This window comes from Brassica rapa, chromosome A09, assembly GCF_000309985.2.
Source record: "Brassica rapa cultivar Chiifu-401-42 chromosome A09, CAAS_Brap_v3.01, whole genome shotgun sequence".
In the NCBI taxonomy this organism is placed as follows: domain Eukaryota; kingdom Viridiplantae; phylum Streptophyta; class Magnoliopsida; order Brassicales; family Brassicaceae; genus Brassica; species Brassica rapa.
The window spans coordinates 5,351,788-5,373,751 of NC_024803.2; the positions used below are offsets into that span (position 1 = coordinate 5,351,788).

The following is a 21,964-nucleotide window of genomic DNA, read 5'->3' on the forward strand; positions in this document are numbered from 1 at the left end:
AGTTAGTCGATGTGTTGCCTTGTTTAGGACTAGAGTGTTTGGAATCAGTTCTTTACATGTTGGACTCGTTGTGTTCGGCGATGGAGTACGGCTTTGAGGGATTCTGAGACGTGCACGGCTTTCACGGTAAAATAACAGTAATATCAAAGAGAATAGTCGGAGACAGTGAAAATGCTAACAAGAAAGTGATATCAAAGAGAATTATACCAACCAAATTAACGGTTTTTCTCATTTTATTACTCACAACCATTCAGGTGTAAAAATGTAAAACTCAGAGGACGAGGAACGCTCCTTTGTGTATTCTCCCAGTTCCCTCTTTTTCTTCTGATATTATTATTCCGATGACACCTAAAGAAGAGCTGCAGCTTGCTTAGCTTGTTTGAGGGAAGAGAAATCAATAGACGCGAGCTTTGGGAGGGAAAGTCTCAATCTCATCGTCGAGAGTGTCCATGTGAACAGGCCTATACTCCAACCTCACTTTCTCATCTTCCCAGTACCCCAATGTATGCTTCATCCATTCTCCATCCTCCCTTTTCTGCGCACACAAGTCATTATATATATTTGAGTGCTGGTTCTCTATCATCACCATCATCTTCATCGCTATATGATATAGTCGTGTATATATATATATGAATGTTTTAAGAGGAAGAGAATGAAACCGTGAAATCCTCCCGAGCATGTGCTCCTCTGCTTTCCTTTCGTGCTTCCGCTGAATGCATTGTTATGGACGCGTTTATCAGAAGGTTCTCCAACTCTATTGTCTCTATCAGATCAGAGTTCCTGCACTCACCACATATAGGCTCGAGTTTTACCACACCCTTAATTTACATTAATAATTAATAATATCGATTCACAATGATAAAAGTATATTTTCTTTTTTTTTTTTTACCATATCAAACTCCGATCTTTAACCTGGACATCCTCGAAACTTTCCCATGCCTTGTCGATCAACTGACAACCTGCAATTATTTAAGAATTGGTGGCCTTTGCAGGTGAGATAGAGCTCTGAATTCACTATAATAAGTTAAGACAAGTTTTCATCTACTTTACCTTCTTCCAGTGTTTCTTGGGTGCGGAAGACAGCTGCATTGTTCTGCATAATCCTCTGCATGTTCAATCTGATACTTGATGTAGGAAGCGACCCGCTTGAGTGTCTTAACTTGTTCAGCCATTCGATCGTCTTCTTACCTGCATTCTCCTCTAGAGGTCTCTGTTTCTCACCTGCACCATTCGAAATAAGGCAATTAAAAACATCACAGCAGACTATTCCTTTTATATATATATATTAATGATACTACACTCTCGAGAGTTCCTCAAATGTGACTAACCTGGTTTGCTTATCTCTGCAACCCTATTTGCACAAGCACGGCCGAACACAACAATATCGAGGAGAGAATTTGCACCAAGCCTGTTGGCACCATGAACAGATGCACAAGCTGCCTCCCCAGCAGCCATAAGCCCAGGAACCACTGCATCTGGATCATCTCCTTTTATGGTCACTACCTGCACGACAAAACAAAAATAATTACTCTCGACTTCTAGTGCATCTCATTGATTAACTCTACACAAATTTCAGCAAAACTTCTTCAAAGGCTTCTCCTATTCTTACCTCGCCGTGGTAATTTGTTGGAATACCACCCATGTTGTAGTGGACAGTGGGCAAAACTGGAATTGGCTCTTTGGTAACGTCAACACCAGCAAAGATTGCAGCTGTCTCAGAGATTCCAGGAAGCCTTTCTTTCAGAACTTCTGGTGGAAGATGATTCAAATGGAGATAGATATGATCCTTATGCGGCCCTGGCAATATTAGCGAGATCCAAAATGAGAATTAAAAACTAGACGTATCACAAATATAGCTCAAAGACATTCAATGGGAGTTTCTCCAAAAAACTAAAACTAGTTCTAAGGAAAGCATACCTACACCACGACCTTCCCTGATTTCCATAGTCATAGATCTGGAGACAACATCTCTTGATGCAAGATCCTTGGCAGTTGGAGCATATCGTTCCATAAAACGTTCACCTTCACTATTTCTAAGGATCCCACCTTCACCTCGAGATCCTGCAATTGTATAATAGACAATGTAAATGTCGGGAACACACATTAGATATTTATCTTGCAAGCAGATTCGTGCATGTGAGGAGAAGACAACCTTCAGTGATGAGACATCCGGCTCCATATATACCAGTTGGGTGGAACTGAACAAACTCCAAGTCCTGCATAAAGTTGTTAGACAATAACATTATTAGCGCGAAAAAGACATTGTTCACCATTAATCTCAAAACGAAACAGGTGGCAAACCTGGAGTGGAAGACCGGCACGTGCAACCATGGCATTGCCATCTCCTGTGCAAGTATGTGCTGAGGTTGCTGAGAAGTATGCTCTGCCATAACCCTGGGAGAAACATGAGCCATCATGTTAAGTATATTTGCACTTCTTGAAAAAAAATTATCATATAAAGCTACTCAAAATTAGCTCACCCCAGTGGCCAAAATTGTTTGTGCAGAGCGGAAACGATGCAGTGTTCCGTCTTCCATGTTTAGTGCAATTACACCCTGGCAAGTACCTGCAGGTCGGATAACAATGTTGCATAAATACTAACAGAAGCTACAAAAGAAAAGGAAAAGATATCCCATACACATACCATCACTAGCCATGAGCAAATCCAGAGCGAAGTATTCAACAAAGAACTGTGTGTTATGCTTCATAGCTTGTCCATATAGGGTATGCAAGAGAGCATGTCCAGTCCGATCAGCAGCGCAAGCACAACGATAGGCCTGACCACCTGAAGACAGAATAAAAAAGAAAGCCAATATGATAAAATCCTTTCTAAAAAAAAAGAGAATAAGTCGAAGGTCAATAAGAGTGTAGACAAAGTCACCTTTGCCAAAGTCGAGACTCTGACCACCAAAGGCACGCTGGTAGATTTTACCCTCTTCAGTACGGGAAAAAGGAAGGCCGTAGTTCTCAAGTTCAATCACTGCTTTTGGTGCCTCTCTACACATGTACTGGATAGCATCTTGATCACCTACACAAATAAGAAAAGAAAAGAAACTCAAGATCAATTTTAAAGCAAGATCAATTAACTAATAGAAAAGGCAAGGAGGAGGGAGATTACCAAGCCAGTCACTGCCTTTAACAGTATCATACATGTGCCATCTCCAATCATCTTCAGACATGTTTCCCAGTGCAGCGTTTATACCACCCTTCACATCACATAAAGATCAAATCAATCTCAAAGAAACCAAAACTCCATTTTATAATCGAATTGTAACAGAAATATACCTGAGCAGCGACGGTATGGGAGCGGGTGGGGAAAAGCTTGGTAATGCAAGCGGTGTTAAAGCCATGCTCGGATAATCCAATGGCCGCCCTGAGGCCAGCACCACCAGCTCCAACAACGACCGCGTCATAGGTGTGATCCACTATCGTGTAATCACCCGTCTGCTACATACATATGGATTATATAAAATAAGCACAAAAGCAATTACGAAACGGGACTCGATCAACATCCAAAACGATGGTTCCTGAATAAAACCAAATGCACAAACGGAAAACTAAGGAGAAGGAAGTGAGAGATCTTACAGAGGAGGAGGAGGAGAAGAATCTAGAAAAGCGAGATCCAGAGAGTGAGGTCCTTGATGAAGGAGCTCGGAGGCTACGAGAGACGCAGCGCCACATCTTCTTCTTCTTCGTATTGAAGAATACACAAGATCCCGGATCAGTTGTATCAATGCAAATCCGTAGAAATGAACTCACGAGCGAACGGAGTGAGAGCAGACACCGAGGTGCTTCCAAAAAGAAAAATGGAACACGATGATGACTCCTTAAATTCCGTTGTTACCCTTACTCTCATACCATTATTACGTTACACCGGTTTTCGTTACTCATCATTTTTGTTTATCACGTTGCTAGGACATCAATTCCGTTGTCGTCCAGCGGTTAGGATACCTGGCTTTCACCCAGGCGACCCGGGTTCGATTCCCGGCAACGGAGCTTTTTTAATTTTTCGAACTGTTGATTTTTCTTACACACATCAGTGCACCATCAAGATTACATGTTATAAAGTATAAACTTCTCTAAAAGCTTGCAACTGCCGAATAATATAAAATATCCACAAATGCAAAAGCAGAGGGCCAATTGTTTTTAATCACATGAGAGCCTAATGTTTCCAAGTGTTTATTGAACTTCAAAAACTTCCGATGTCTCTAAGGACCAAACTCTTTCAGGCAAAAGTAACCGGTCATGTTCCGGAAAAATAAAACACACCGAAGTGGTTTTCAATGCGAGGTCCTAACTGTTGAGGGAAGACAGCATCCCTCCAGCTGAACTAGGCAGCACCACTTCCCAACCTGGACCCTTCACTGGAAAAGCTTCACCAGCTTCTGGTTCCGTCTCTCCTGGTGAAGTAATCATCAGGTCACTCCTGTCAAGCAACCGGTCAAGATCCTCCTCGCTTATATCGGTTTGTATCAGCTTATCTTCAGCAGTTTCATCGTCCTTAAGCAATGCCAGTATGTCCTCTTCCTGTGTGTTTGTTTGGTTCAAGCCTTTTACTAAAATATGGAGAGTATTTTAAAAAAAGGATTTGGTTCTGAGAGAAACTAAACCTCTAGGGGTATTGAAGACTTGGCTCGTTCTTGATGAAACTGCCCTTTGCCAATAACCACATGTTCCAGCTTAAGCTTACTGTACGCTCGTTTCAGAACTCGGCCCTGAGAAAAATGTCATAAACAAGTCTCAGTAGACAACAATCTCACCGACCTAGAGAGAGTATAAGTTGATTGATGAAACATCAAATTTTTTACCTCTACTGACTGAGCCGTCGCAAGCCTGTAAACATGAACAGGTTTTGTCTGACCAATTCTGTGGCATCTGTCCATGGCTTGCAAGTCCATTTGAGGGTTCTGGAGAATGATGAGGTAACAACAGTTAGACACCACCCGACAGAAACAAGACCAGGGAAGAAATTCTTAGAAAATAGACTAATTTTGATTACCCAATCGCTGTCGTAGAGGATACATGTATCAGCAGCAGTAAGATTAATCCCGAGTCCTCCAGCTCTGGTACTGAGAAGAAATATTCTACAGCTGCTCTTTTCATCATTGAATTCGTCAATCTATTTCATAAGAGAAAGAGACTGAGACCTTGTGGTTATGATATGGTAAGAATACTTTTTATATGGAAAATCAGCTTGAGCAAAGGAAAAACCTGTCTTCTCCTTTCATCCAGTTTCACATTGCCATCGATTCTGCAAACCTCAAACCCCTTCTCACTGAAGTAGTAATCCATAATGTCCAAGATTTTTGTCCATTGGGTGAAGACTAGGACCTGCTCATCAGGAAAAATAATTAGAGAAGGTATCATGGTACGAGCCAGGGGATTCTGAAACATACTTTGTGATTATTGGCAAATAACCGAACAAGCAATCTCTCCAATAAGCGGAATTTACCGCACTGTCCAACAATATCTTCAATTGGAGGGTAGAAATCTGTCAAGAAAAGAAAACAATTAGATAGATCAGTAATACAGAAGAAAAATCATTTGTTTGCAAGAACTAAGAAGGCACAGTGACATACATGAACCATCTATTTGCCCCGCAAGAAGGTCGGGATGGTTGCAGTTCTTCCGAAGTTGAATAACCAGATTGTTAAGCTTTCCCTTCCAGCCTTGACCTGAAAGTATAAGGGATGAAGAAAGCAATGCAGAAGAGGCAAACTGTAAAGCATAAAACACACAGAAAAACAAGTACCTGGGATAGCATTCTCGCCAAGGTGTGCCTCCAACGTGCGATTCACAAGATGATCCTGGAAATTTTTCTGATGATCCGTCATTGTAGCATAAATAATAATCTCCTTTTTCCTCGGAAGTAAGAGCTCAACATCACATTTCATTCTTCGGAGGATGAAGGGTCGTAGTATATTATGAAGTTTCGCAACAACCTAGACAAAAATTTACTCTTCTCATGATATGTACAATCAAAGAAATCTACTGAAATTAATCATAATTGTTCATACTTGAGCTCTTCTTTTCTCTTCTCCTTCTTCCTTACTTGCTTCACTTTTGTTCTTTTCAGAAAAATCAAACCTATAAAGTACTCAAATTATTAGCTGAATATTTAAGGAATAAATGTCAAAAAGATGGCAACTCTTTTGCTATAAAAAAACAAAAGACAACATGCTAATTACAGAAAACAGTAGAAAAAAGGCCAAGTTCGTACCAGGATTCAAATTCGTCATGTGATGCAAAGATGTCAGGCAGAATAAAATTCAACAGGGACCAAAGCTCAGACAAATTATTTTGCAGAGGTGTTCCTGTCAGCAGAAGTTTGTTCTCCATCTTCATGTGTTTAAGTTCCCTCAGCAATTTACATTGGTGGTTCTTCAACCTGTGGCCCTATAGGATGCAAGAACAAACTTATAAGTTAGAAGGACTATCTTGATGATAGAAACTAATGTGCCTAAGACACCAGTCAATCTGGAAAAATACCTCATCAATCACTACATATTTCCATGGATAGTGCCGCAGATTTTTTCTAGCATCATTCATAGCAACCTCATAAGAAGTGATGACTATGGGGAACTTCGGACCGACAGTTTTGGGCATGTGCTTCCTCCTGAGCTCATCCCTTTTTTTCTTATCTCCATGGTAGATGATTGCATTGATAGTAGGCGTGAACCTATTCAACAAGGGTAAAAATGAAAACGACCCCAAAGCTTGACATCTAGATAAACACGAATGCTCAAGAGAGTACCTGGCGATCTCATTCATCCAATTTGAAAGAGTAGAGAGTGGAGCAATTACTAGATAAGGACCATCCAACCCATTTCCTTTCAGGTGTGATAGGAAACCAATTGTTTGAATAGTCTTTCCAAGTCCCATTTGATCAGCTAAAATTCCATTCAAACCATTTTGCCACAATGATATCAGCCATTTGACACCTTTGAGCTGATAAGACTTTAACTTTCCACCGGTCAGAAGAGGAACAAGTTCACTCTGCTCTTTCATGCCTCTTTCTTCCTCTGTCAGATCTGAGTTGGCAGATTCGTGACCTTCTTTAGATCTTGAAATCATAGCAGCAACAGCTTTCTTAGCCTTCATCTGAACAACAGAATAAAGCATCCAACATCCAAGTAAGAAAACCACACAAAATATATCCATCATGAGAGTAGATGAAGTTTATAAATGGAACTAACACTGGCGGCCTGAGTAGCAGCCTTTCTTTTGCGTCCACGACCTCTTTTCTTCTCAGGCTCGGTTTTTTGGGTCTCACCTTCTATCCCATTCTAGCAAATCACAAGTACACAATTAAGATAAAATCACATTCGTTAACAAACACGAAAAAATGCAAAAAAAAAAAAAAAGAGAATTACTTTGGTGATATCCTCCATTTTCTCAAGGAGAAACTCAGAGTAGAGTTGGGTTTGAGTCAAGAGCTCATCGAGTTTAGTAAACTGGGTATCATTCAGATCAGTAGCTTCACCGGACTCCGCACATTTGGCTTTCTCTTCATCTTCCCGAAGTTTGAGCAGCTGCTCTTCTTCCTGAGACATAGCCTCAGATATAAGAGAAGAATCTCCATCTTTAGCTAGAAGTATCTCTTTACCTACAAGAGTCTCCTCAGAGTTTTCCTTCAAGAGCCAGAAAAGAGCCAAATCAGGTAATGAAAAGTAATACCAAATTTCATAATCAAAATTGAATGTGGAAAAAGTTTCACAATCTTAACAGAAAAGTGTTCCCGAAGCCCTAAGAATCCAGAACAAACCTCATCACTGAGAACAGAAGTCGAGGAATCAGCAGAGGCATCTTTCTTCGTTTTCTCGTCGCTGGCCGTTACCGGAGCCCTAACACAAGCGGGGAAAAAAAGTCAAAAGAGATAGCGATGGAGCTAAACACTAACAAGCAATCATACGCAGGAGAGGGAAAACCTCAAACAAACAGCGAGCTATTTCGAGATCAGAAATTCGCCGGAAAACAACACTGAAATGACAGAAACAATAGCAAATGAGAGAGGCTTACGGAGTTTTTTTAGTGGAGCGCAGACTAACCATCGCCGGAGAAGAAGGACAATCCGGTTAGAAATCACCGAACGGTCTCCGTCGCTTTTGAAGAGCACTTCGAAACGAGAAACGAAAGGTTTTAATGAAAATACACACACTTCCGCTTATTTTCGATTTATTTTTTAATTAATTAGAAGCAGCGCATGCGGAGGCGGGAAAATTGAAATGACACTTTTACCCCTATATTTCCCGCCTAATCCGTGAATTTACATTTGACTTTGACTGAACACTAGCGGTGATATCAAAGATTCAAAACACTGATAAGCTGAAATGGTTCTGTTTAAAGATTTAAAATGCTGAACAAATTGTCATACGAAAACAAAAGCAGAAGCAGTAACGAAGATTCGCACAAGTTTCCATCACAACACACAAACAAGTTTATTGTTTATCGCTACGCGGAAGAAAATAACGTCAGCAGCCATCAGATTAATAATCACGCGACTTTGAACGCTCTGACCGCTTATACTCACGATCATCATAACGGTATTCTTCTTCCTCCACTCTCCCATAACGGTCATCGTAGCGGTCTTGGTCGCCTCCTTGTTCCTCCTCACGCTCATAATGGCTCGAACGTCTACTACGCCCTTCGTAGTACCCATGCCCTTCCTCTGACTCCCCTCTCCTCTGCTTCGACCCACCTCTCTCATACTCGCCCTCTTCTTCATACTCTCCGCTCTCGTAGTCCCGATCCCTTTTCCTACTCCTCTCCCTATCGTGGTCTCGTGAACGACGGTCTCTATCTCCTCTGTCACGCCTGCTCTCTCTGTCTCTATCCCCCCTGTCTCTACCTCGGTCCCTGTCTCTGTGGTGCTTATCCTCTCTATGACTCTCTCTCGGTCTATCACGAGACCGTTCACGGGACCTCTCGTGAGACCTTTCACGAGACCGCTCGTGAGACACCTCGCGTTCCCTTTCTTTGCCCCTATCACGAGATTTCTCACTGCATCCAAGTAACATTATCAGCCACAACAGAGTGACAGTAAAAGAGGAAAGAAAAACAACAAAGTTATTGTGAAGAGAGAATTGTCTTACCGGTCTTCGCGGGCTTTAGGCTCCTCGGAGCGGGATGTTCTTGCTTGGGAGGGCTGTTGTTGTTCCTCCTCGCCAGCAATCTTCTCACCGGTAACTCTGGTTGTACCAAGTCCACCACCAAGCCTACGGGGACGCCAGTTCGGGACCGTCCTACCTCTCTCAACATCAACCAACACCCTTCTGCCATCAATCTTCTTTCCATCACCCTGCTTATATGCCGCTATAAGAGAACACCAAGATGTATGTCAGCAAAGAAAGATAATACCTTAGGAACAGAGAACAACATTACAAGTAGGTTTCTCGCACCTTTCATGTCACGGGTGTTCAAGTACTCGATGAAGGCATATCCTTTGGGTTTATTGGTTTGCTGATCAGTCACCAAATGAACCTGACGAGTTGACAAAACAAAGACATCAAGAAATCACAAACTCTGTGATAACTTGAAACAGCTTTCATATACATGTGTTACATGTCAAACAAGCACATGCAACCTTTTTTCTTAACAGGCTTCCACATCATCACCACATCAAGAATTGGCAGAAAAATGGATTCCATGGCAAGTCTAACTACCCCTTACCAGGGTTTTAAAACTTACGAAATTTAGATATAAACATATCACATACGTAAATGTGTATAATGTACTAGTTTACCAGATCACCTTCATAGAGCGGATAATACTTTTGCTAGCCTTTCAAGCCATAACACAAAAGTTTTAGTAGATTTGTTTAAAATACGAAAAATAGAGAAGGGTGGTTTACTCACGACTACTTTTTAAGATCTTACATTCACTGCCCGAACTTCCAGTGTAGGATGAATCATTTTCTTAGGAACCAAATAGATAGGGAAAGATGGGGACGGAATATTTCTTAGTGGCTTACCAGGAAAGATTACCAGAAAATATACCTCAGAGACTATGAAACCAGTGAGCGTACACTCTCGGTATCATGGTAAAAGGAATATATATCGTCTAAAAAGACAGGTCAAAATGTAAAAGTTACCTGATCTATACCTGTTCCTATTGTTGATTTCCCCGAAACATCTCAATAAATCACCCCGGAGCAGAATGTTTGTGAAATTACAACTATTGACCGTGATATCTCTTTTACTACTTACCAGAGTGGCTTTAATCAGAGTAAAAGAAGACAAAGCATGGCAGTTTAAAAACAGCTCAAAATCTGGTCTGAGGAAGAGTTTTTCTTTTTGTAAAAAATTAAGAACCTTATAGACTTAGTCACTTGTGGACGAAAAACCAAACATACTGCAAAGAGAAAATCACTTCTTACCGAACCTGTTAGGGAACGCTGAGAGATACATACCTGCTTAATTGGACCATAAGCCTCAAACTCCCTTTTAATCTTACTCTCAGAGGTCTCGTAGTTCTGAAATAAGACAAGAGAAACATAAAGTCAAGCACCACAAAACACACCTGTGACCTGTCCATGAAACTCATTTCAAGAAGCAGTGTAACTTACAAGTCGGGCAACAAACAGCGTCTTGTAGGGATCTCCAGAAGCATTCGGATCATTATTCGGATCATCTACCATTCAAAAATATCAAATTGTAACTTCAAGTCACCAAAACAAAATCCAGTTATATAATTACAAAGATAGCAAAGTTTACATTTCTGTAGATCCTCAGCAGCCTTTTCAACACCTTTCTCCAGTCGTGATTTATGAATTCTCTCCCTTTTCTGAGCCTGGTTGTCCAAACAAAACATAAAAGACTATATCAATATCACTGACCCTAGCATAATACAGAGACAAGTCGAGATGAAAACATACAGGTGTTTCAACTTCGGGCTTGGGTGGAGCATACTCTGGATCTCCAGGTTCAGCAAAGCGACTTACAAATTGAGCCATGCCTAAAATGAACACACAGGAGAATTAAATCCAAAGCCCATAAAAAAAGTAAAGTAAAAGAGACACAGCTGTAAAACCTGTGTAAGGAGGGCATTTTCTCTTCTCTGGAGGTGGAAGGAACTCCAATGGAGGTCGGGGCTCAAAGAGCTTCAAGAGATTGGGCGTTAAGCCAGTCGGGTGGCTTTGACCCATCTGCAAATTAACAAACAGATCATCCAACTTCAGAGCTTTTAAAGACTAATTAAACCAAGATTCGAAACCTAATCGATTACTAGCATCGGAACCCCAATAGTAAAAAAATCAGTGAATCTCGCAACAAATTAAGCATTGGAAGAGTTTGATTAATCAATCGACAAAGGCTATACGTAAACAGAACAACCAAATTCGAATCAAGGAGCTAAGCGAAGAAGAGGTAAAATCGGAGAAAAGAGGGACGAACCAGCTTGAGCTGAAGAACATTGGATCGGTTCTGGACCTTAGGGCGAGCCTGGACGGCTTGGTTACGCATGAAAGGATCGTTCATGTCCCCCATGGCGAAGGGCGATCGGAGCTCAGCTAGGGTTTTCCGAAAGGAAGAAGGAGATTGGGTTCCGCTTGCAATATTAAACTGGGTTTAGGTGATTTTGTTATTTCGTTAGTTCTATTTAAAATATTTTGAACAATTGGGCCGAGCTTTGAGCGTAAGATAAATGTATAATCCAAACAAAAGTGGGACATTATCATTCAAGGCCCAATAATAGCCCCAAAGAAAAGTTACGAATTTTAGTGGCAAGAGTTATACCACTAGTGCAAGAAAAAATAACACTAATCATGGATTTTTTTGTAGGGAGATGTTGATGAGATTGATCTTTTTGACATGATGGGAGTATATGTATGATTACGCCATTATAGCCGGCCAGTCGGCCACTATGACTACCTTTCATAAAGTTCCCACGAATTCAAACTTCAAGAAGCTCTGAAGCTTATTTTAATCGATGGCCGTTTCTAGGATCAGGCCCTAAGACTGGGCACCAGGGAGTCCTTTAAGATATCCCTTAGAGAAAAGAGATGGAAACCGAGGAAGAAAGAGAAGGGAAAAACCATTAATTAAAGGTTATTTCTTACTCTCCAATGACAAAAAAAAACAAAACAAAACAAGGGATTCTCTTCCTCTCTCTCTTTCATCCCACCAATAATGTTGCTCTAAGAGTATCTCCAAAAGACACTCTATAACTTCAAATATGAAGCTTTTTGCTCTCCAAAAAGAAACTTCAAAACTTGAAGTTTTGAGGAGTGAAACTCTATATTTGAAGTTTCACTACTCAAAACTTCAAATTTGAAGTTTCATATTTTTATTTGCATTTTGGTCCCTATAATCACACATCATCTTTTTGATTCATAAATATTTTCTTGTTTATTGTTTTAATCCTTTAGAAAATTATATCTCATAAATATTTTAAAGTTTACAAATAAAATTAAATAGAAATTTAAAATAAAATTTAAAATATTTAAAGCTAAATTTAGACAACAATAATATACAAAAAGAAACTTAACAAAAAGATTTTAAAAAATTACATGAAGACGTAACTCTATTACACAAATTTAAATATTACAACAACACTAATACTCATGTAAGTATGATCCGGAACCTTCAAATTTTCAAATATTGTCCAATTTTTTTTTTGTAACTAAAGATGGTTGTTGTTGTTGTTTTTATGTCTTTTTCGTACAATTCTTTCTTGTTCATATCGAATATATTCACAAATATTAATATCATTGAAAGAAATTAGTCTTTTAGCAATATTTTATGTTTCTCTTTTACTTTCTTGTTCCAATATAATGTATTTACAAGTATCAATATTACCCGATTTCAATAACTTTTAGCTCGTAATCTACAAAGTAAAAATGTGGAGAGTCATTTTTACTTCGAAATACACTAATAGATAATATATGCATTACGAAAATCATTTTATGAAATAATATGGTATTTTGTTTGAAGTTTAATATTAATTAAGTTATTTTTATTTAAATTTTTATATTTAATAGAACATTTTATTAATTAATATTTTTGTAATATTTTTATATATGTGCTAGTTATTTACAAAAGTGAATTCAAATTAGTTATGACAAATACAAGGACCATATTATAAAATATAAATAGTTTTGAAGTTGAGTTTGGAGTTTTGTTTTTGGAGAAGAACATTTGAAACTTCAAATATAGAGTTTTGGAAACTTCAAAATAGAGTTCCTTTTTGGAGATGCTCTAAGGGAGTTTTTGGGTTGCAGAAAAAAAAAAGAGTTTTCGGTGATTTATTAAAGATTTTAACTAAAAAAAATTATATGAATTTGAGAGCCAAATTTTTTAGATCTATGTCTGTATAGTTTTCTTCGAAAGTTTTGGGGACATGTATTTATGTAATTTCTTCAAAAAAAGTAGGGCTGCTTCGGCTAGAGACTTGAGTCGTTCTTCCTTTGTCCTCAAGTTTAAGAGTCTTTGTCAATTCCGTACGTTCTGCAACACAGAGTAAATTAAACAAAACAGAGATCACACGATTAAATACTATTTGATACACAAAGATAAACAAAAAAAAACGCTGAAAGATTTTCAAATGGGCAAATTCTCTCTATATCAACGAGAGTCTGTGGAACAACACTCCTATCATCAGTACACTAAGGATCTTGCAACAAGTATCTGATTGAGAAAATAAAGCTTGCTATGTATCCACTATTGTTTATCTTTAAGATTGTCAAGATCAACGCATGGAAGTAGATACCAATTTTGTGCCAAAAAAAAAGATTCAAATTATTTTGTAACAGTGTCGGTTTAAAATCGTTGATTCTGTTATCTATGTGAACAATATGGCATACCAGAATTCAAACAAATTAACTTAGAAACTTTTTTTTTTATTTCATTTATTGAATTAATTTTTTTTTAAACAGAATAAGGTACTTAATTACTTGATTTTTTTTATCAACTAATTACTTACTTGATTAGTTTGATGAATTTGATATCCATATATAGTTTTTTATGTTTGTGATTTGATATTTAAGATGTCAATCAATAGGTGCAGAGAAAAATAAATATTTTGGAAGTTAGTCAACGTATTAAAGCATTTTCAACCCACTTAAGTGTGTGGTAAATGAACATTGCTTCCGTGGGGGCTACTCGTTAAAAACCAGTGACAGTCTTGTCTTTTTCAATAATTGGCCCGACCCAAATATCACAGAAGTCATATAAATGACTTGCAAACATTTCGAATTTTACATGCATAAGCAGAAGAAGCCCCCCTCTAAACCACTCAAGGACTAGATAGAGCTCAACAGTATCCGGCCCAATAAGATGAATGGATTGATCATGGATAATTACTTTATACTAGCAACAACAATCTTGTATTTTAACAAGCAGCTTATGAAGAGGCGGTTTGGCGGTAGTACGCAGAAAACCAAGCTGGTTTGTGTATTTTCTCTTCCACATGTCACCGTTATGTGTTATCCAACGGATGTAATTCAGATAAACAAAACCACACGGCAGCATCAGAGCATCTCAGACGCCTACAAGGCATGAAAACGTTAAAATAAAAGCTGAACGAATAATACCAAAAACGTCAAAAGTCAATACAGTCAGACAAACGTTGCATTAGTTGGGTTATATAGTTTCGTTAAACAGAAAAAGACAAGAAAGAACAAAACCAAACGCGATTTCACACTTTTGCTACACGACAAAATCCACGGTCAAATTAGTTGGAGTGTTTAATTTTAACGCTGCGGAGTTGGTCCAATGCTCTTATTCGTTCAACAACAAAATTTGGAAATTATTTTCGCTGAGGCTGCGTCCGACAACCGGACGGTAATCCCTCCTTTGTCTTCGGCCCAAGACAACGACAGTCTTTTATTTTTTCTTCTATTACAAAGGATAAATTTCATCAGTTGAAGTTTAATTCTTTATATAATCCATATAATTAAGACTAACAATTAGCAAATTGATCAATTTTCCACACAATTACTGAAATAGAAAATGTATAGGTCATATCCAAGAAACTAAATACATGGCCAGATGATTACGTAACATGTACAAAAGAAAAATAATAAAAGACCTGATAATGCATTCATTGGGCACTGCATAAATTTCACATGCCATTTTCTTCAGTACACACTCGTTTATTTGACTTTTCTCTTCCTTTTTTTTTTTAACAAAAAGGTGAAAAAGGTAATTTACGTATGTTTTTACTTTTTTACACCGTTCCCAAAATAAAATCGAAGAAAGAAGAGAAAAGCTGATTGACTGGTAGCTCAAGAAGAAAGAGACAAAGAGAGAGAGAGAGACTAAACAGAGAGAAAATCGTGTCTTTTCCACATGCCGGTTGATTTAGATGATTCCTCTACCGTTTCCGGCGACGCAAGCGTCTCCTCCACCGGAAACCAAAACCCACCTCCACAATCCGCCGCAAAGAAGAAACGTAACCTCCCCGGAATGCCTGGTAACTTTTCCAAAAAAAAAAATCAAAACTTTACTCTCTTTTTTTCGAACTGATTCACTAATTTTAATTTTTTGTGGGTTTAAACTCAAAACTCAATCAGATCCAGATTCAGAGGTGATAGCTCTCTCACCCAAAACTCTCATGGCGACGAACCGATTCGTCTGCGAAATCTGCAGCAAAGGGTTTCAGCGAGACCAGAACCTCCAGCTTCACCGTCGCGGTCACAACCTACCCTGGAAGCTTCGACAGAGATCGAGCAAAGAAGTGAGGAAGAAAGTCTACGTTTGTCCTGTCTCCGGCTGTGTTCATCACGACCCTTCGCGTGCCCTTGGCGATCTCACTGGGATCAAGAAACACTTTTGTCGGAAACACGGGGAGAAGAAGTTTAAGTGCGAGAAGTGCTCGAAGAGTTACGCTGTTCAATCGGATTGGAAAGCTCATTCCAAGATTTGCGGTAGTAAGGAGTATAGATGCGATTGTGGAACTCTCTTTTCTAGGTTTGCAATTTTTTTCTTACAAAACGACAAAGAAAAGTTTGTCTGAATATTATTTACTAACTTGTGGTTGTTTGTTTGCAGAAGAGATAGCTTTATAACGCACAGAGCTTTCTGTGATGTGTTGGCTGAGGAGAGTGCCAAGAATCATACTCAAAGCAAGGAACTTTATCCTGAAACAGTCGTAAGAAACAATCTCCCAGAACCTGAGCAGAAGTCTCCAGCCGCCGTTGATTCTCCTCCGTCGGTTGCTCTAGTTCCGGCACCAGCTGTTTCCGTTGAGACTGAGACTGAGCCTCAGCCTGCCAATATCGTATCCTCCTCGGTTCTGCCGATTCGTGATTCTTCAGGTACATAATAATACAAAACTCTCTGCTTGATGTGCAAATGGGGAACAGCTTTTGTCGCCTTGAATAACTTCAAGATGATCTTGGAGTTTAGTTGGTTTTTGTCTGTAGCGCCCTTATATTTTTATCAGCTAACAATACTAATGACTCATCTCTGTTGGCAGATGAACCAGAAAACAACACTCTTGAAGTCATTATGGAGGAAGCTCCAAGAACGATCGGTTTGAATGGGAGCAATGATCACAGTAGCAACAACAGCAAGAGCGTGTACGCAGGCTTGTTTGCATCATCATCATCATCGACTAGTTTATATGCTGCTTCCTCAACACCTTCCCCTAGTCTATTCCCACCATCTTCCTCCATGGAGCCCATATCTCTCTGTCTCTCCACGACGGGTCCTTCTTTGTTCGGAGCAACAATACAAGATCCACCACAACCACATTTTCTAACCCCTCTCCCTCATCCTCCTCAACCAGCGATCTCAGCAACCGCATTGCTCCAAAAAGCTGCACAAATGGGTTCCACTGGTTCAGGTGGTTCGTTGCTCCGCGGGTTAGGCATAGTGTCGACTACTTCTTCACCTATGGAACTCAGCAGCCACGATCCCGGGTTTGGTCTTGGCCTGGGACTACCTTGTAGTAGCGGATCGGGTCTGAAAGAGCTGATGATGGGGAACTCTTCAGTGTTTGATCCGAAGCAGACAACACTTGACTTTCTCGGATTGGGAAGAGCTGTTGGTAATAACAATCCGGGTGGTGGTGGGTTGTCTTCTGCTCTGTGGGGAGGTGGCGGTGGAATGGATGTGTTTGGAAGTGGAGAGTTATCAGACAAAGACACTGGTAGAAGAAGTTCGTAAGAGACAATGAAAGTAGAACTAGTGTTATTAGGTTTTTAAAGTATTGTATCAAATTTTAGTAATCTTATTATAGTGAAAGCTTGTAGTGTTGTTATTCCCAGCTTAGTACATAAAAGCTTCTAGTAGCTAAGCGTAAACAACAACAACAAACAAATGAAAATTCTTTTTCTTTACCGTATTATCAAGTTCGTATTGTGTTTGCTATAAGAGAGTGTTCTTCCTACTTTCATCACTTGAAAAAACACTTTCTGAACATCTCAAGAAACGGAAGAACCATCATGTTCACCACTTTATTTCTCTTCTTTTTCTTCATCGTCAGCCCGGGGCAGTCGCAGACAACACGTTCCTGAACCAGCTTGCTTGTTGAATCCTTGGTAGCTACATTTGGTGAAGCATCATCATCATCTGAACATAAGCTTGTAAGCAATTTCGTGAGTGAGACTGTAATCTCTTTGAACTCAGGACGAGCTTTAGGATCAGCTGCCCAGCATGCTTCAAGGATAGAACCAACTTCTTTCGGAAGATTATCCAGGCTTGGTCTCTGATTCTGAAGAGATTCATAGATAGAGATCAGTGTCATTTGATTCCAAGTGATTTTTTTGAGGTTAAAAAAGGATGTTGGCTTTGCTTACTTTACTGGCAGCATAAGCAACAAAGATGTTGTTCTTTCCTTTGAATGGGGTTTTGTTGGTAAGCAACTCCCAAAAGACAATAGCGAAACTGTAAACATCCACCTTATGATCATACTCTTTCTTTTCCCCATTTTGAAACGCCTCGTAGCTGAATAACTGAGAGTAAAAAAAAGAAATCAAACATGTTTTGTGTTTTACCATATGGAAAAGATTGAAAAAAATTATTTACCTCAGGAGCCATCCATCTATAAGTACCAGCTTCAGAGGTCATGAAGCCTTTAGTTTCCTCTCTAGCAAGTCCAAAATCAGCCAACTTTACATGTTTCTGATCCTTTGTTAACAGCATATTCCCTGCCACCATTTAAGTACCAAACTTACTTCAATTCCGCAAATCTTCACTCACCTCTACTGGTGATAATATATTTAAACTAAAATTGAATCATTTTATTACTAGGTTTCAGATCACGGTGAATGATGCCATTTGCATTCAAGAACTCCATTCCACGAGAGATATCCAAGGCGAAGCTAATGGAGAGCTTGAGATCAAGAGGGTTTGGACGAGTAGTCAACATAAACTTGTGAAGAGTGTTGCCTTCCATGAGTTCAGTAATTATCATCAGCTTTGGTTCTATGCATGCCCCAATAAACTGTTCATAAAAAAAAAAAAAAAATCTCAGCTGACAATACTTTGATATAGGGGCTAACATACGAAAACACTCAATTTACCTGGACAATATTTTCATGTTGAATCCTGGAGAGCAACATAACCTCCCTTTGGAACTTCTTCTTCTGCTCAATGGTAACAGAAGATGCTCTTTCAGGCTGGAATATCTTCACCGAGACGGGGTTAACTTTCCTCAACCTATTATCAATCATCCACACAGAAATGTTCTTCAACTCAATATGTTAATTCAGTTGAAAGATAATAATACCATACAACAGTATTCCTACTCAATAAAACCATCCATAAATTAAACAATTCATAAAGCAATGACTGATTAAGATTGTAATTCATAGTTTCTCTGTAACATAAACTAAACACCATACAACAGTCTTCCTACTCAATAAAACCATACATACATAGATAAACTAAACACCTCATGGAACACTAAAGCTTAGACTACATAACACTTCCTCCTACCTTCCTTCATCACATACCATTAATCTATTTAATCCAGTACTAAAACGAAGTTTGGAGTAACAAACCCCTTGTCCCTTCAACAATGCCGCAGGTTTTACATAAATAACAGTAACACTAAGCAGTATCTAAAGGTCCCACCTTTCACGGTCAAAACTAAAAATTCAAACTGCAGCTAGTTACAATTGGACAATAAACCCTGAAACTTCCTATACTCTTATAAAGGATCGAAATTTTGAAGAATTCAACAATATCAAAACCCATAACGATGACAAAATCGTATTTTGAAGAAAACCCAGAACCAAAAAATACAAAGTTCAGAAGTTTTTAAAAGAAAGAAACGCACAATCCTTTGTAGACTTTTGAGGAAGAACCTACGCCGATCAGTTCCCCTATATAAACGTCTTTGGCATCGACGAGCAACTCCGCGTTGATGCTGAGAGGGAACTGATCGTCGGAATCGAGGTCTGAGAGTGAGCCGTCGTGCGAATCAAAGGACTTGAGACCATGCGAGGACATGAGAAAAGGGTAATTCGGATGAAGCGTTTCCTCCAACGGCATCATCTCTGATGACGGAGCTATTTGGTACCCGCGAGCTCTCATTCTCATTCTCAGGTGAGCGACCAAGACGGACTAGGTTGAGTAGTGACAGAGTAATCGTGACGCTGCTTTTTTTAATTTATATATCCGAAATGTTTTGGGGCGTTTCTATAAATTATATCAAATTGGGGGACCTCTTCTGAAATTTTGTTTTTTTTTCAAAATGGCAACGGGAGGGAAAAGAGGAAACTTTATATAAGTTTTGACTAGATAACAGATTTCAACACACAATTAATTTTATTTATAATATCCGTGTTATAATCAATTTTATAAAACGAAGATTGTTGACTAAATTAAAATCTTGTAGATGAAGATTAGTTAACAAATGAACATGGTGGATTTTCTTTTGTTCATTGTTTCGTGGTGGTTTATTTGATAAATTAACATGTTGTAGATCATTAACAAAAATTATAGTAATCCGTGAAATATATATATCTAGCTCTCCATTTTGAATATAGTTGAAGACAAAAAAAAACTTTATCTATACAAGATTTGTAATTTATTAATGGAAAACGTATAGGTGATGAAATTGAGAGTTTCTGTTTTAGTTAGATATCAAACCAATATGGTAACTATATATTCAGTTGTATATCTGATATTTATAACAAAAGATGATAGTTTCTGTATCTACTTCCTGTGGAATCATCTCTTAATCCCTTTCTTATTAAAGGAGAAACATCATTAGAAATAAACCTTGGCCTCATGTGTTTATTACATGAGTGTCATTTCCTAGGTGTCATCACCTAAGCCACTCTCACTAGCTTTTTAAAAAAACCATTTGTGAACTAGAATATTTACAACCAAATGCCATTGGACATATACATTATACAATATGCTTTATTTACAACTCGATCGGTTTTGTTACCGCTGCATTACAATCCGCTTTAATCACAAACAGGTACTTTATGACAGGCGTAGAATCTGAATTATTTACGGTTGAAAAAGGCAACAAATATATCTCGACATCTATCGAATGAATTTTAAAAGGGTGAGAGTGATTCTTCAACATTTTTTAAAACGGTTTGTTATCCTATTTTTTTGAACATTTTTTGAATCCAACATTTTTTTACTAATATCAATGAGTATTATAATCATACTTTTTTAATAAGAAACTTGGAATTATGAACATTTCTATGCAACATCTTTCGAAATTTCAACTACTTCTTTCGATGATCATTTCTATGCAACATTTCAAATCGCTTAATTGGTCAAAGTTCAAAGGAAACACAATAATAATGTAATGCATATAAAAGGAAACAAAATTACAAATAATCGAAATCATTACCTTAATCAAAATATTTCATATTCCTGATTTATTTACGCTTGACCAACACGCATCTGATAGTACATATTTCACGCCAATTTGAATCACGCAATAACCAAATAAGGTAAATGTAATATATGGGATTAAAGAGGAGCATTAATCCCTCATATGGTTAATATGATTTCTTTTATATGTATCATATGTATAATTGAACAACAACTATTAATGTTTCACATTAATCCCTCAAGGATATGCATCATATGTATCATATGTATAATTGAACAACAACTATTAATGTTTCACATGAAAGTTGGCATCGCACCAACTATAGTTAATATGATTTCATTTCACATCATATCTTTGATTCGTATATAACAATATAATGCTATTTCCTATTACCACTTTTGGTGCGAAGTATTGAATATATCGATTTATTGCCCTTCTCTGTTAAGGAAAATTTCTTACAAATGTGTATAAATACGCTTTCTATATTTACAATATATATTTACCATATATTACTGATCATTTACGTGATGATTTTAACAATCAGGATATACAATTTATGGAAAAAAATTGTATCAATCCCGCGTGATGCACGTCCCAATTAATACCTACACCTATTCATTGTATTTCCTTATTGTATAGTAATTCTTAACGATATATATACTACACTTTCTTAGTCATAACATCGTTTGTGTTAAACATTATCTCATTTTCTGTAATTTCTATTGCCATGGGTACTCATAGATTAGTTTCGGAGCTGAGTCTTGACAAACCTTTGCATCCAGTTCGTGTTAAGGTCATCTGCAAGGGGCCGACGGTTGTCGGGTCAGGGTTCCAAAAAACCGTTCTGATTATTGGAGATGAGAAGGTAAGCTGTGTTCATTTTCAACTCATTACATTATATTATAGATTTCGTTTAGAAAGATACTAATACATTTCAACGTGTTTCACATAGGGAAATACAATTCAAGCCACTTTGGTTAGAGATTTGGAGGCTTCAGCTGATATGCCATTAGAGGAAGGTCACTCCTATGAAATTAAAGTTTCGAGCTATCCCATGTCATACCAGAGCGTGTTCGATTGACAAGGAACCGATACAATATTAACATCACTAAAGCCTCTGTCATTTTGAAGATCGATCCTATAAAACATTCCAGCTTTTATTGTTTTCCAAACTGGGATGATCTCTACCGCGGCTTACATCATCCGAAGTTTTCTATTG

The 21,964-nt window shown here is 38.3% G+C and overlaps 5 protein-coding genes and 1 non-coding gene across 7 annotated transcripts; 2 read left to right on the plus strand and 4 right to left on the minus strand.

The window, feature by feature from the left end:
- Window positions 1-119: 119 nt before the first annotated feature.
- LOC103837712 (succinate dehydrogenase [ubiquinone] flavoprotein subunit 1, mitochondrial) lies at window positions 120-3,842 on the minus strand. 2 transcript variants are annotated; one of them, XM_009114084.2, is made up of 15 exons: window positions 3,586-3,842; window positions 3,286-3,447; window positions 3,119-3,206; window positions 2,882-3,028; window positions 2,645-2,785; window positions 2,481-2,566; window positions 2,302-2,394; window positions 2,153-2,216; window positions 1,918-2,061; window positions 1,610-1,797; window positions 1,329-1,503; window positions 1,051-1,221; window positions 890-959; window positions 660-780; window positions 120-535 (listed from the first exon to the last, which is right to left on the minus strand). In XM_009114084.2, the coding sequence occupies exons 1-15, from the start codon at window positions 3,679-3,681 to the stop codon at window positions 395-397; spliced, it is 1,887 nt and encodes a 628-aa protein (XP_009112332.2). In that variant the 5' UTR covers window positions 3,682-3,842; the 3' UTR covers window positions 120-394. The 2 variants fall into 2 exon arrangements, with proteins under 2 accessions (XP_009112332.2, XP_009112333.2); XM_009114085.3 differs by having other exon boundaries at window positions 3,286-3,444; window positions 3,586-3,841.
- An 82-nt stretch (window positions 3,843-3,924) lies between these two features.
- On the plus strand, window positions 3,925-3,996 carry TRNAE-UUC. Its single transcript has one exon. It is a non-coding gene; the product is annotated as a tRNA-Glu (tRNA).
- A 74-nt stretch (window positions 3,997-4,070) lies between these two features.
- Window positions 4,071-8,245, minus strand: LOC103837711 (ATP-dependent DNA helicase DDM1). The gene is made up of 16 exons (XM_009114083.2): window positions 8,020-8,245; window positions 7,766-7,844; window positions 7,374-7,631; window positions 7,197-7,286; window positions 6,755-7,101; window positions 6,490-6,679; window positions 6,221-6,396; window positions 6,018-6,087; window positions 5,753-5,942; window positions 5,580-5,675; window positions 5,397-5,491; window positions 5,212-5,331; window positions 5,000-5,119; window positions 4,809-4,907; window positions 4,611-4,715; window positions 4,071-4,527 (listed from the first exon to the last, which is right to left on the minus strand). The coding sequence occupies exons 1-16, from the start codon at window positions 8,049-8,051 to the stop codon at window positions 4,294-4,296; spliced, it is 2,301 nt and encodes a 766-aa protein (XP_009112331.1). The 5' UTR covers window positions 8,052-8,245; the 3' UTR covers window positions 4,071-4,293.
- Window positions 8,246-8,321: 76 nt separating this feature from the next.
- Window positions 8,322-11,597, minus strand: LOC103837710 (U1 small nuclear ribonucleoprotein 70 kDa). Its single transcript, XM_009114082.3, has 9 exons — window positions 11,391-11,597; window positions 11,029-11,143; window positions 10,874-10,953; window positions 10,713-10,788; window positions 10,565-10,629; window positions 10,409-10,471; window positions 9,399-9,480; window positions 9,093-9,312; window positions 8,322-9,000 (listed from the first exon to the last, which is right to left on the minus strand). Exons 1-9 carry the CDS (start codon window positions 11,481-11,483, stop codon window positions 8,487-8,489), a joined length of 1,308 nt encoding a protein of 435 aa, XP_009112330.1. The 5' UTR covers window positions 11,484-11,597; the 3' UTR covers window positions 8,322-8,486.
- Window positions 11,598-15,063: 3,466 nt separating this feature from the next.
- On the plus strand, window positions 15,064-17,286 carry LOC103837708 (zinc finger protein ENHYDROUS). The gene is made up of 4 exons (XM_009114079.2): window positions 15,064-15,408; window positions 15,509-15,905; window positions 15,987-16,252; window positions 16,414-17,286. Exons 1-4 carry the CDS (start codon window positions 15,285-15,287, stop codon window positions 17,103-17,105), a joined length of 1,479 nt encoding a protein of 492 aa, XP_009112327.1. The 5' UTR covers window positions 15,064-15,284; the 3' UTR covers window positions 17,106-17,286.
- Window positions 17,149-19,519, minus strand: LOC103837709 (serine/threonine/tyrosine-protein kinase HT1). Its single transcript, XM_009114080.3, has 6 exons — window positions 19,222-19,519; window positions 18,464-18,599; window positions 18,189-18,384; window positions 17,967-18,088; window positions 17,738-17,893; window positions 17,149-17,652 (listed from the first exon to the last, which is right to left on the minus strand). Exons 1-6 carry the CDS (start codon window positions 19,482-19,484, stop codon window positions 17,335-17,337), a joined length of 1,191 nt encoding a protein of 396 aa, XP_009112328.1. The 5' UTR covers window positions 19,485-19,519; the 3' UTR covers window positions 17,149-17,334.
- Between the last annotated feature and the right edge of the window lie 2,445 nt (window positions 19,520-21,964).